Source organism: Corythoichthys intestinalis, chromosome 3, assembly GCF_030265065.1.
Source record: "Corythoichthys intestinalis isolate RoL2023-P3 chromosome 3, ASM3026506v1, whole genome shotgun sequence".
Lineage (NCBI taxonomy): Eukaryota > Metazoa > Chordata > Actinopteri > Syngnathiformes > Syngnathidae > Corythoichthys > Corythoichthys intestinalis.
Window position 1 is genome coordinate 42849820 of NC_080397.1, and position 13129 is coordinate 42862948.

General features: G+C 36.5%; 1 protein-coding gene across 2 annotated transcripts; it reads left to right on the plus strand.

Annotated features, from left to right (window-relative positions):
* On the plus strand, positions 1–12845 carry arrdc1a (arrestin domain containing 1a). Of its 2 annotated transcripts, none has more exons than XM_057833099.1 (8): positions 1–444; positions 5149–5256; positions 5378–5428; positions 6311–6465; positions 6581–6763; positions 8338–8514; positions 9132–9651; positions 12350–12845. In XM_057833099.1, exons 1-8 carry the CDS (start codon positions 216–218, stop codon positions 12385–12387), a joined length of 1461 nt encoding a protein of 486 aa, XP_057689082.1. In that variant the 5' UTR covers positions 1–215; the 3' UTR covers positions 12388–12845. The 2 variants fall into 2 exon arrangements, with proteins under 2 accessions (XP_057689082.1, XP_057689081.1); XM_057833098.1 differs by having other exon boundaries at positions 25–444; positions 5146–5256.
* The last annotated feature ends 284 nt before the right edge of the window (positions 12846–13129 follow it).

The window sequence follows — 13129 nt, forward strand, 5'->3', positions numbered from 1 at the left end:
CTAGCGACAAGAAACAAACCCGCCACTGGCAAGTAACAATTCTCCCTACCCCCCCCAACAACAACCCCGCCATAAACAATAACTTCCAAGCTTGTTCAAGTTTGTCCCTTAAAGATTAAATGGAAACCGGAGATTTGCCCGTTACCAATTTAGTTACATTCAATGTACGGGCACACGATACTACTGAAACTGAGGTATTTTGAGTGGCGACAGCCATGAGCCACCACCTTGAGAATGTCGTTATGTGTGCAAAGGGGCGGGTTTGGAAGTGGTTGGATCACACAGGTGACGCTCGCAGTTTTGTTAGATCAGTATTCGGGACAAACATGGGCAAAATTGACGAATTCGAGCTGAAATTTGACAGCAGTAAAGAATTTTATAGCCCCGGCGAATATATTTCAGGAACTGTGACTATCAAGGTGGGCCAAAAACTACAATGTAAAGGTAAGAATCAGGTAAAAGATGATTTACTTTGTTTTGTCTTGGCGGAATCTACACTTGTGGGGACTGGCGTCGCCAAACAAGGAAGTGAAACCATTATTATCAGAAGCGAGTCCCATTGAGTAGCATGAATTGATTTGGTGTTTCATTCAGAATCGTTAGATATTACCAAGGGCGTGAATTTTGTCTCATTGGTAGGGACGATATAACAGCATAACCTGCATGTATGCTTTTTGCTGGGACGGGACATTAATAAGACCAAACAGACTGGGTGAACGGGGGTCAGGTATCCATTTCTCACTAATATGAACTTAATTAATTGATAAGCAAAATAAATCTGTTTTGACTTATAGCGGAAAACACTCAGGTGACTTGAAGTTCCACTCTGAGACCCCCAATTTGGCCAAATTTCAAAATTGTCTGTGTGATACATCATTGGAAAGCTTAAAATCTCAATTTTCTAGGAGAAGAAAATTTTTGAACATGAGAGCATAAAAAATAAATACAAATCTAAACAGCAAACCCCTAACTGGAGGTGAGAGCACGTGAGAGCATAATTAAAGACGCCATGATTTTAACGCGATTTTACCGCGTACTTACCTTGTTTCGATTCAAAAACTCCATGTAGCAAATATCATTGATTGTCAAGACACATGTCAATCGCCACAGCCGGATTTTGGGGAAATTTTATGCGTAAAACATGGTAATATAACAAGGGTCGCGATGCAGAAATCGCAGACATCAAGGAATGGTCGAGATGTTCTTTTTCATATATTTACCCGTTTAAATGTTTATTTTTTTTTTTTCAATTTTCATTGTGACGTAATTTGTTTAAAGGTTTAAAGTATGCGAGTGAATAATTTTATAAAGTGTTTTTTTTTTTGGTTTTTTTTTTTAAACATTAGTCATCAATTGATGATTCTAAGCTAAAAATGACAGACATATCAGTAATTAATATAAATACTTACTTTCTTTGTATGGCTGGGTTGAAACAAAAGCGACGTCTTTAAGCGGGGGTTTCCAGGGTAAAACGGACAAATGAAAAATAGTTTTGGGGCTTAATGTGCCATGAATCTGCTATGGCAGCATATAGACATATTGTTCTATCAAAAGCAACAGTTCTTTTGGCTTAAAATACGGCAGTTTATTTTAAAGAGGGATGCAAGAGCAGAAACTGCTTTTTCAGTCTTTTCTTTGTTTTCTGCCTTTTACTAACGTTCATATGTATTAGTTCAAGTGATACATCGTTGGATTCAAAATTGTTTTCAAAAATTACTAAAGAACCATTGTAAAAACTTACAGAATTAAGGGATCTATGTTTACCAAATTTAAAATGCAATATTTGAACAGAATTTAAATCATATTAACATACACAATAATCTCTTAACCATCCAGGAATGCAAAAGATAAACAATTGTCTCAAGACCACTCAACATTGTCTAAATAAAGAAATTAAATACAACTGAAAAAATGTCTTCGGGAATACCAAAAATAAATAAAAATGGAAGCTTCCTTCAGGTAAACACTACTGCTTTTGTCCACAAACAGAACCAAACTCAACAAAAATGAAAGGTCCTAAATAAAAATGAAAATTGGGGACAAGGGGTTAAACCTCTGTTCACTACATTTCTCACAGTTTAATTAATGTCAACAGTAGAAAACATACCGAAGGACACTTCTCTCATAGCAGCTTCCTACTCGGGTTTTGCAGGTTAACAAATTCATACAGTATAATGTTATGCTAACTCTGATGCAGGTCGGACTTTCAGTAGCAAAATTAGTAGTGTGTTCCCCACCTCCTGCTGGGCGAAATAAAATTCTAATATCCCTTGTCTTCGAAGGGGGTGGAGGATGTTGTCGACATGTTGTATTTCTGTCTGGAATGTGAGTGCGTGTGTGTGTGTGTGGGGGGGGGTCATGTCATCAGCCAATCAAATGTGTGTTTGAAGGAAAAATCAGACTGGCACATTCAGCAGGTGAAAAGGGGTAAATGTCAGCCTGAACATAATGAAAGTAATTCACTTAATAATAGTCGGGTGAGTTCTATCCATAAAACATATGGAAAGACAATCACAATTACCTATATAACTGAACTCATCATATAATGCCAATAAGGTTGCTTAAAAGTTGGTGGGGACAATTTGAGCATCCTGAAAAGTTGCTAGTTTCATGTCCCTACCATCCCTAATCTACGCCCCTCGATATTACATATAGAAACAACGTGTCACTGTTTATTGACTTCGAAGCTGTTTGTATTACACTAAAGATTACATTTATAAATGTCATAAGTGAGATGAGTACCTTTTATATTCTGTTGTCATTATAACTATTCTTGCTAGATAACATTTGTCACAGTAAGCATGTGAACATATAAAAGCATTATTTTATGCAGTGTAATATTGTGTTTAAAATAATTACAGCGGTTCAACATGACAATTGATGAGTGGCCATGTTTTTTTTGGGGGGGGGGCATTATTGTTACATTGCAAGTAAACGCAAACCCTCATGACATGCATGTTCTGAAGTGTTTGTAATTCATAATGAAAGGGTGGTGTTGGGAATAATAGTAATGTGGGAAGAAGTTCATTTGGTGAGCTAATCTGCAACTAAATTAATAAAGATAAGTATCAATAAACGGGCCCCATTTTACATTGAATCACTGGAAATCATGGGGGGGGGGGGGGGGGGGGGGGACTGCTATTTCCAGTTGTTATGAATGCAACCGTCACCACACGGGTTGGACGGTGAGTCACAGAGGAGAGAAGTGTTTGCCTGAAATTGACAGAGGGGTTCCCAGCACACCTTCCAGTGGCCTTCTCAAAAGTTATTAAAACATGTATTTTTATTGTTTTTGTCAGAGGCTAATTCTTAATGTTTTAGTCGTCGATATGTGTGTGTTCAAACACTGTTTTATCTGTTTTATCCAGGCAAAAACCCAACACAAACACACACACATATGCACGCACACACACACACACACACACACACACACACACACACACACACACACACACACACACACACACACACACACACACACACACACACACACACACACACACACACACACACACACATACATACATATATATATATAAATATATATATACGTTGTACAAAATCTATTGACTGTTATCAGGAATAGTGTGTTATGGTTCCCCTCTGAAGACGTGCTATTTTTAGGGGGATCCAAGCATTTGCCAATAAAGCAAATGTATTCCAAGCTTTAGAAATTTAAACATTTTCTTTACATACTTTACATACATCTAAAGGATGGCTATAGAAGAGGCAATATTTCAGGTATGATGCCATATTTATAAGGACACCACCCATTACTCTTCTACCATTCAAAACTCAAAATTCCAGGTAGAAATAAGGGTAGACAGTTCTTTCAATAAGGAAGTCTTAAGTACTATTTATGTACTTTCAAGACCAACCAGACAGGAATTTAATCCGACTGAAAACTTGTGAGTGACAGACCAAAATAATACATATATATATATATATATATATATATTAGGGCTGTCAAACGATTAAAATTTTTAATCGAGTTAATTACAGCTTAAAAATTAATTAATCGTAATTAATCGCAATTAATCGCAATTCAAACCGTCTATAAAATATGCCATATTTTTCTGTAAATTATATATATATTCTGTAAAATAAATTGTTGGAATGGAAAGATAAGACACAAGATGGATATATACATTCAACATACGGTACATAAGGACTGTAGTGGGCATTTCACTCTACTGTCATTTAAATCTGTCTATGCTGTCCTCACTCCGAAGCGTCTACTTTTTCCAAAGCTAGACAGCTAGTGAACGACGCCTTAATAATTCTTCTTCCTTTTTCATCTGATTTATTAATAAAATGGCCTCAAACCATTGTCCTCTTTAGACCGTCGTAAAACTACAAAATAAAAGTACACAAGCATTGCATTAGCAACAACGTTAGCTTAGCACGCTATACAGGTTCACGAAACATAAACAAAAAGCGTCTCATACACAAAATATAACATTTCGCTTACTAACATAATATGTACATTCTTTACAACAACCATACTTACGGACAAATCTTGTCCAAGGATCATATAAGCACAACATTATCAGCCCGAGATGTCGTGCAGCCATAATGAACTGGTAAGAAAACAATAAACCATGTCGCAAAGTGACCACATGAGTTCGCTGTTGGACAGCATAAAAAGCCTTGCTGTAAAACTTACCAAAAGGCAGAATACTTTCTGAGCGGGACATGTGCGTTAATTGCGTCAAATATTTTAACGTGATTAATTTAAAAAATTAATTACCGCGCGTTATCGCGATAATTTTGACAGCCCTAATATATATATATATATATATATATATATATATATATATATATATATATATATATATATATATATATTGAGAAGAGGTCTGGAATGTTGTCAAATCATTACTTTGAACAGTTGTTATCTACTGCTCTACTTTCTGGAAATTGTTGCAAATTGTTTTTCTTTGACAAAGCAAAGAAGTTGTGGAAAACATAGAATTCAAAACAATCTAAATGAATGTTATTAATACTACCAAAATTTGGTAGAAGACCATGTTTCTCTATATTATATAAATGACATATTTTTTGCTGTGTGTGTGGAGGGGTGATGAGCTGTATTTAATGTTGTATATCTTGTAATCATACCCACATGTTGATTGCCATTTACAGCAGTTAAGGTAAACTGCAACGGTTTCTGTGGCATCACCAATAAACTAAATGAAACAACATGGACGCTGGAGGAACAATACTTCAACAATACAGTTTCTATTGCAGATAAAGGTAAAACGTTTATGTTGACAATGTTATTTGTAGGTTTATAAATCCAAAGATACGGAACAAAGACAGCAACTGTGACCTGTGATGCCTTTGTCATTCACCTCTGGTCTCTCCACCCCCACAGGTACTCTCAAACCAGGAAATCACACTTTTCCCTTCAAGTTTCTCATACCTGGTAAGAGTTTCACATTTTCAATGTGTTTGTACGTCACTAGTACTCGTATTTATAGTCAGTGCTGTTTTTAGCATTAAATTTTTTCTTTTTTTGATTTTTTTCTTTTGAAAATATATATATATATTTTTATGAAGCCAATTATTTTTGATTGATTAATAATGACACAAATGTCCTAGCCAAAATGTGGCCCAAACACAAAACATTACTTCAATCAAAACAGTTGCTTCAATCAAAAAAATTGACTTAAAAAAAAAAGTTCAAATAAAAATAGCTTTCAAATGTTTTTTTTTTTTTTTTTTTTTCAAATTATTATTTTTTTATTGAAGTTACTTTTTTAATTGAAGATATATATATATTTTGATTGATGCAACTTTTTATTTTTGAGTGAAGCAACTTTTTTTGATCGATTAATAAAGACACAAATCTACCTCCATATGGCTCCGCCCAGGGGATACAAGTTTTGACTGAGGTAACTACATTGGCACGACACCGGCGGGCGTACCATATTCAGTGGATGATGATCTTGGTGAAAAGTATAGCTGTCCTGCCAGCAGCCTGATTTATAATTCCCCTCAAGAATGATGGGAAACAAAAAACCGCTAATTTTCAACTTATTATAAGTATTCTTATAAGTTAATTTTATTGATAACTGTTTTCGTGTCAATACTGCGAGTTTGTCCGGTACTCATAAAAATGCTTTACACACTCATCTGTTTTATGCAAATGTAAACTATTTGCCATTTTAAACATGTGAATTTGTTGTTGTGCTTTGTGTAGGAGAGTTGACAATGCACAGTAGTTCAAGTTACTGCCACTATGAACACATTCTTTTTAGCAATCACAACACTACCCATATTAAACATTTTGTTCATTTTTTTCTAGGCTCGGTCCCAACATCATTTACGGGCAACTATGGCAGGATAGTATACAGAATCAGAGCTTTCATTGACACACCACGCTTCAGCAAGGATTACAGTACAGAGAAAGCGTTCTTCTTGTTGGACGCTCTCAATTTAAACAAAATTCCAGAAATATGGGTGAGCCATGAACTGAATTTATTTTGCGCTTTACAAGTTAAAAAATGGACAAAGGTAGAGCGTTTTTGGCTTTCATTCAGATCACTGTAGGCTGAAATAGTCTATCTGTACGCAGGGTCCGTGTTCATCCTCTGTGGTCCAGGAGTTCACCTACATGTTATTAAAAACTGGCAAAGTGATGCTGACAGCGCAGACGGACAAGAAGGGTTACATACCAGGCCAGATTATTCAACTATCAGCGACCGTCCACAACAAATCTGAAAAGAGTACAGGAAACATTAGTGCTTCCCTGGTCCAGGTAAAATTTTTTACATTATTTCTTGGGGATAATAAACTTCACGAATTAATTAAAATGTGTGTGTTTAAATTCAAATAATAGATTTTAGTACATAAACCATGTACAGTATTTTTCGGACTACAAGTCGCACCTGAGTATAAGTCGCACCAGCCATAAAATGCCCAACGAAGAGAAAAAATATATATAAGTCGCATTTTTGGAGGAAATTTACTTGATAAAATCCAACACATAGAACAGATATGTCATCTTGAAAGGCAATTTAATAGAAAAATACAATATAGAACAACATGCTGAATAAGTGTACAGTATGATGTTACATGATGCATGAACAACAAAATGCGAATATACTGTCCTCACCAGGACGCTACGGCTTGGTCCTGGCTATACAGCGAGCTAAACTCCCAAATGACGATGCTGGACATCTGTATAATTTGCTGAATCAATTTCGTCCTCGATACCAAACAGGTTCGCATCAACGTAAATCAATGATAATTAGGTGCTATTACAGCAATGACACAAACGGTTAGCATGCGTTCGCTAGCATTAGCACATTGTTCAAACAACCACACAACTGGCTCTAAGTGTCCGATTGCAGCAACAGAAAAGATGATACACACAGGCGTTGCCTCTGTAGAGATATTTTACAAGCATAAACAATGAATGTAGGTTCGCCGCCGTGTTTCTCTCTTGCTAACTCGCCCACTCACTCAGAGCTGCGTAGCTGTCCGTCTTCTTCTGGCGTGTGAGCACTTTTCTTCACGTAAACAAGTGCGCCCCCACGTGGGCGTGAAAGCGCCACAAACTAAAAGCATGCATTTCAATATGAAAAAGTCAATAATACAATTGAACAAACATTTCCAAAGGCAGAACGCAAACGTGGCCATAGCTATTAAGAGTTATTCAGATAACTATAGCATAAAGAACATTCTAACAAGTTAACCAAACCATCAGTGTCACTCCAGAACACCAAAATAACATGTGAAATGATATCATAATGTGTTAATAATTTCACACATAAGTCGCTCCGGAGTATAAGTCGCACCCCCAGCCAAACTATGAAAAACACTGTGACATATAGTCCGAAAAATACGGTATCTGTCAAATTACATTCAACAATACAGATGTAAAAAAATCAATTTATATCAGCTTCGATGGTTTACTGGGTAAGAATTTACGGCCTTTATTGTATTTCAACCTAGCATGGGTTATAGATCATTAACTACCTCAAATGGCCAAGTATAAAATAATTTAGAGCTTGGATAGATCTAAGTAAAGGTGAGTATTCAGATATACAGTATAGTTTCTATTTTTTATTTGAAACATTTTAGAAAGTAAATTAACACACTTGGAATCACTATGGGCCATAGGTCTTTAAAGCAAAGGTCTAATAAACGGAGTAAATTGCAATCACGCATATCAGCTATCTTACACGAAGTAATGAGGAATTGTGAAATGTTGTTGATGAAACACGGAACAAAATTAAAAGACTTATTGAGAAATAAACACATTGATTGTTCAAAGCAATGATCATGCAATGAGTTATGTTTGTGAATCAATGTCTTCTTTTGTTTCAGAGAGTAACGTATCACACAAAAAGACCCACCCATGACCTAAGGGCCATTGCAGAGTTGGAGGGAGGTCGAGTTAAGGCTGGCAAGGAGATGGAGTGGAAGGAGCAGATCATTGTTCCTCCTCTTCCTCAGTCGAACCTTGCTGGCTGCGAACTCATAAAGATTGAATACTACGTTAAAGTAAGAAAATTTATCACATAAGACTTCTGCCTTGGGAGACTTGTGTTTAGATCGGTGGTTAAACAATCTTTGCATGTAGTGTTGAAATTATCTGAGTGCTCAGGACATCACAAACAGTACGACTAAAACGTGGAAAACTCTTCATTCAAATGGTCACTGACTCATTCCATGACTATGAATGAGAACAGTAGAAATGTGTCATAAAATCTCTTTGAATTACCCTATTTATACCTTCTCATACGCAATTGTTTTAGTCAAGTCACATTTATTTATATAGCCTTCATTCACAGCAAATGTCTCAAATGGCTTCACAAGCCCACAGTTCACAATTACGACATCCAATGATCTGAACCTCCAAAAGAGCGAAGAATAAGCATAAGCCAACAACTTTAGCCATATTTACATAAGTATTAAAATTATTTTGTATAACAGTTATCTCATGTACTTTTTTTAACTGAATAATCCGGAAAGTGTATTTTGTTACATTGCACTTTTTAATGGCCATTTGTCCTAAAATGTCTCCTAAATTTAACTACAACGACGTAAATTGTGGTGAATTGAGATTTGAATATTGATAAAGATTCTAAGTGTTTAAACCCTTCTCCCTATCTGACCAGGTCAGCCTAAAGTCTCCGCAAGTCCTTTTGACATTACCCCTCCAGATTGGGAATATCTCTTTGGACAACAGGTTTAAACCTTCGCAAAATGAAGCTCATCTGACCCCTGCCAATGTTGAAAACCCATCACCTTTGCTAGCTTCTGCCCCCACACTGTCTCCTCCTCCCACGGCCCCGAAACCGACTCCTCGTGCTGCTCCTCGCGCCAGACTTTCACACCCCAATCATCCAAACGCTCCATTGGCTGAATACCAACCAGGAGCTGAGGGTGGTACACTGCCAGATGGCAACTTCACTAACAAGCGGAACTCTCAACTTGTGTCACCAACAGGATTTAGTTATGCTCCTGGCCTCTCCTTCTTGAACAGGCATCAGAACCAGTCAGGTGTTAACCCAGAAGGAACTCCAATTGGTGCTTCCACACGGACCCCAACTTCTTATTCCAATGTAAACACTGCTAGCTCAGTGTTAACTCCAGCTTCCATGCCTCCAGACTACAGGAATGTAGAGTACCCACAAGGTTAGTTTACTTGATTTCTTTCTGTCTGCGCTTACAGAATAGACGGGCAACTAGAGTGGTTGTTTAAATTTAGGATCTCAGGACTGGTGGCTAAAATACCACTGCAGACCAAAAATTGTAATGATTGGCACATCAAAGATATTGATCTTCATTTCTAAACATAATTCATACATAGTTATTGTTAATTGTTTTTAGTTGTGTGTTTTTGGTGGTCTTCGTTGTTTCAGCATCAGTAAAAAAGCCAAGGATATGTTAGAATTTCCTTTAAACTGATTGTCAGAATTAGACCTATTAGGCAAGTCGCATCAGCGCTAGTGGTGTTTTTGGTTTTCTTTTACTGCTTAGATCAGGGGTCCCCAAACTACGGCCCGCCTCCACATTTTGTCCGGCCCCCTGAACATTTTTTTTTTTTTTTTTCCAATAGTGTTATTTATTTCCTGGCTTTTTTCTGTGAAGAACCCAGAGAGGGTTATTTGGTTATTATCTATTTAATTGTGTTATATTATATTATATTATATTATATTATATTAAGGGGTGTCAAACGAATAAAATTTTTAATCTAGTTAATCACAGCTTAAAAATTAATTGTAATTAATCGCAATTCAAACCATCTATAAAATATGCCATATTTTTCTGTAAATTATTGTTGGAATGGAAAGATAAGACAAGACGGATATATACATTCAACATACTGTACATAACTACTGTATTTGTTTATTATAACAATAAATCAACAAGATGGCATTAACATTATTAACATTCTGTTAAAGCGGTCCATGGATAGAAAGACTTGTAGTTCTTAAAAGATAAATGTGAGTATAAGTTATAGAAATGTTATATTAAAACCCCTCTTAATGTTTTCGTTTGAATAAAATTTGTAAAATTTTCAAACAAAAAATAAACTAGTTGCTCGCCATTGTTGATGTCAATAATTACACAATGCTCATGGTGCTGAAACCCATTAAATCCGTCTTACCCAAACGCCAGCAGAGGGTGACAAAACACCAAAAAACACAAGTAACAAATGGACTTGACACTGTGCTGTCATTTTAATCTGTTTGAGCGGGTCATGTGCGTTAAATGCGTCAAATGTTTTAACGTGATTAATTAAAAAAAATAATTACCATCCGTTAACGGAATAATTTTGACAGCCCTATATATTATATTATATTAAATTATTATTTTTATTTTATTTTATTTTATTTTGTTCCGTGAAGAATTCAGAAAGGGTTATTTGATTGTGGCTTTCTGAAAAACAATACATTTTTACATTTAGGTACTCCTGCAATCGTCACGCTTTTTCTGTTACAAACTGACCCGGCCCCTCATCAGAGAAGGAAAAAGTTATGTGGCCCTCACAGGAAAAAGTTTGGGGACCCCTGGCTTAGATTATGAAGGAATCTGACCTTCTAGCCAGACCGCCGGAATCGCGCCAGCCGAACCGCCAGACCCGCGCTGATCCTGCGAGCCGGGCCGGCGGGACACCGACAATCCGGCCAGAAGGGCAAACTCCGTGCGTTCACCTTAGTCTTAACCCCTTGTACTGACTCCATTTTGAAAGGTTTAAAGAAGGCTCACCGAGAACAAGTTGACAATTTATTCAGGTCTGCAGAGATCAAAACGGCAAGGCGAAACAGAAACACTCAGGCGGGGAGGCTCGTTCCAAGGTTACCATATCAGAAGTCATCTAAAAGGTTCCCGAGAAAAAAATGACAACGCTTAGTTAAAAATAGTCTTTTGAAGGCACTCGCGGGGCGGACCGTGGGCAGGAAGAAGGGTGTGTTTGGGATTATCATCTGTTTGTGGATTGGATTGTTGTCCGGGCAACGAGGGTAGTGGATTTTGCCACCTAAGTGTCAAAGGAGCTCTTGGAGACTTGTCAGTTGTGTTATCAGTTGGATATCGGGTGTTCTCCTGTGTTCCTTGTGTTAGGACAGACCGACCCGCCATTTGTTGTGGACTATCCGGGAGAACTGATTGCGAGACTTGGTGCGTCAATCTTGCTCATGATGCACACGTTGGGCTTTGGTGATAAAAAGGCGTCGTGTATCTTTTATGCCCTATATTCTGCTTGTTTTCCTTAAACTAAGGTATAAGTGCTATTTATTTTATATTGGGTGTGTTAGAGTAATACAAACAGACGGTGCCTATGAGAAAAGGTACTATCTCCTTCAATTATAACTAGGACTAAAAATATAACTACTGTATAAATCAGCTCCAACATAATAAAGTTAAACTCTACAAAGTGACTCAAAGGGAAACTATTTAAAATGAAATTTTCCGTAAGACTACTGACGGCATGATCACAGCCCAGCCTGTGGGCACATCAGATAAGACACCAGTGGAATTCCTTCAACCCTATTATGCGCTCACTTCTTCAGGAAATTCGATCAGTCATGACAACACTATACAACTGAACTGGGAAGACTTAATAGAATAACGTTAAAATATTTAACGTCTGTGGAAGGACTTCAAATTTGGAGTTTGGTGAAAGGCAGACTTCAGAGATCAAAGATCTGTGAAAAAGTGCACACTTATTAAAAAGTTACAGAATAATAGTTTGATTACATTGATTCCTTCTTTAGGTTTGTGAAACAAAATTATTAAATTGATGTTACAGTCCTCTCAAAGGTATCAAAAATGTGCTAAGCTATAATGAGTTTCACTAATTAGCTGCTTATATGATTTTTTTTTCCAGAGGCTCCTCCTTCCTATGATGAGAGCTGTAACACATGAACTGGGTGGAGGAACAAGAAATCTACAAGCATTAGCACATCAACCGGTGGAATACATGCTTGTAAATGGAACGGATTAGCTTTCTTAAAAAATGAATTTGTATTTTGAATCTAAATTTTAGGTATTTTTTCTTAATGCATATATTTTAAATTAGGTAGGTCAGCACACATTTAATATATTTTTAAATGGTTATAGTAAAATTGACTTTTTTTTTTTTTTTGGGTGGCTGGAGCTTGACCTGTCAAACGTATTTGTTGTTGAATAGATTTCTAATTAGTGTAACTCAGCGGAAGAAAAATATTTTTCTCAATCAACTGTAATTTTTCTCAATTCCTAAATACAGTACTGTACTCTGTAGAGGTAATAGTGTAGAAAATTATAATCATCATTTGACGAAACAAAGTTATTTTCACTTAGAACTGCATTACCTCAATAAAACATTCTTCAACAAAAACTTACATTTTTGACTCACGTACAGTATTTTCATGTCCTCTGTGGTGATTAACCAAGGGCGTAGGTTTATTCTCAACATTGGTAGGGATGGAATAACAGCATAACCTGCATGTACAGGGTGACCCAAAAAAAAGTTTACACTGCCGTAATACAACTTAAATGCCATGTTTATTCAGTTTAGAATTAGAATTTAATCACAAATTATACATTATTGTAAAGAACATGTACAGTACACTCTATTTTTCAATGTGTCACAACAGCCTCCAGGCGCCTGCGGAACGCTTGACAG

Excerpts from the sequence above, each read along its gene's own strand:
- arrdc1a (XM_057833098.1), top strand. The coding sequence starts at position 216 with ATGAGCCACCACCTTGAGAATGTCGTTATGTGTGCAAAGGGGCGGGTT. Across the intron at positions 5,429-6,310 it reads CTTCAAGTTTCTCATACCTG|GCTCGGTCCCAACATCATTT; the intron begins GTAAGAGTTTCA and ends ATTTTTTTCTAG. Across the intron at positions 8,515-9,131 it reads AGATTGAATACTACGTTAAA|GTCAGCCTAAAGTCTCCGCA; the intron begins GTAAGAAAATTT and ends CTATCTGACCAG.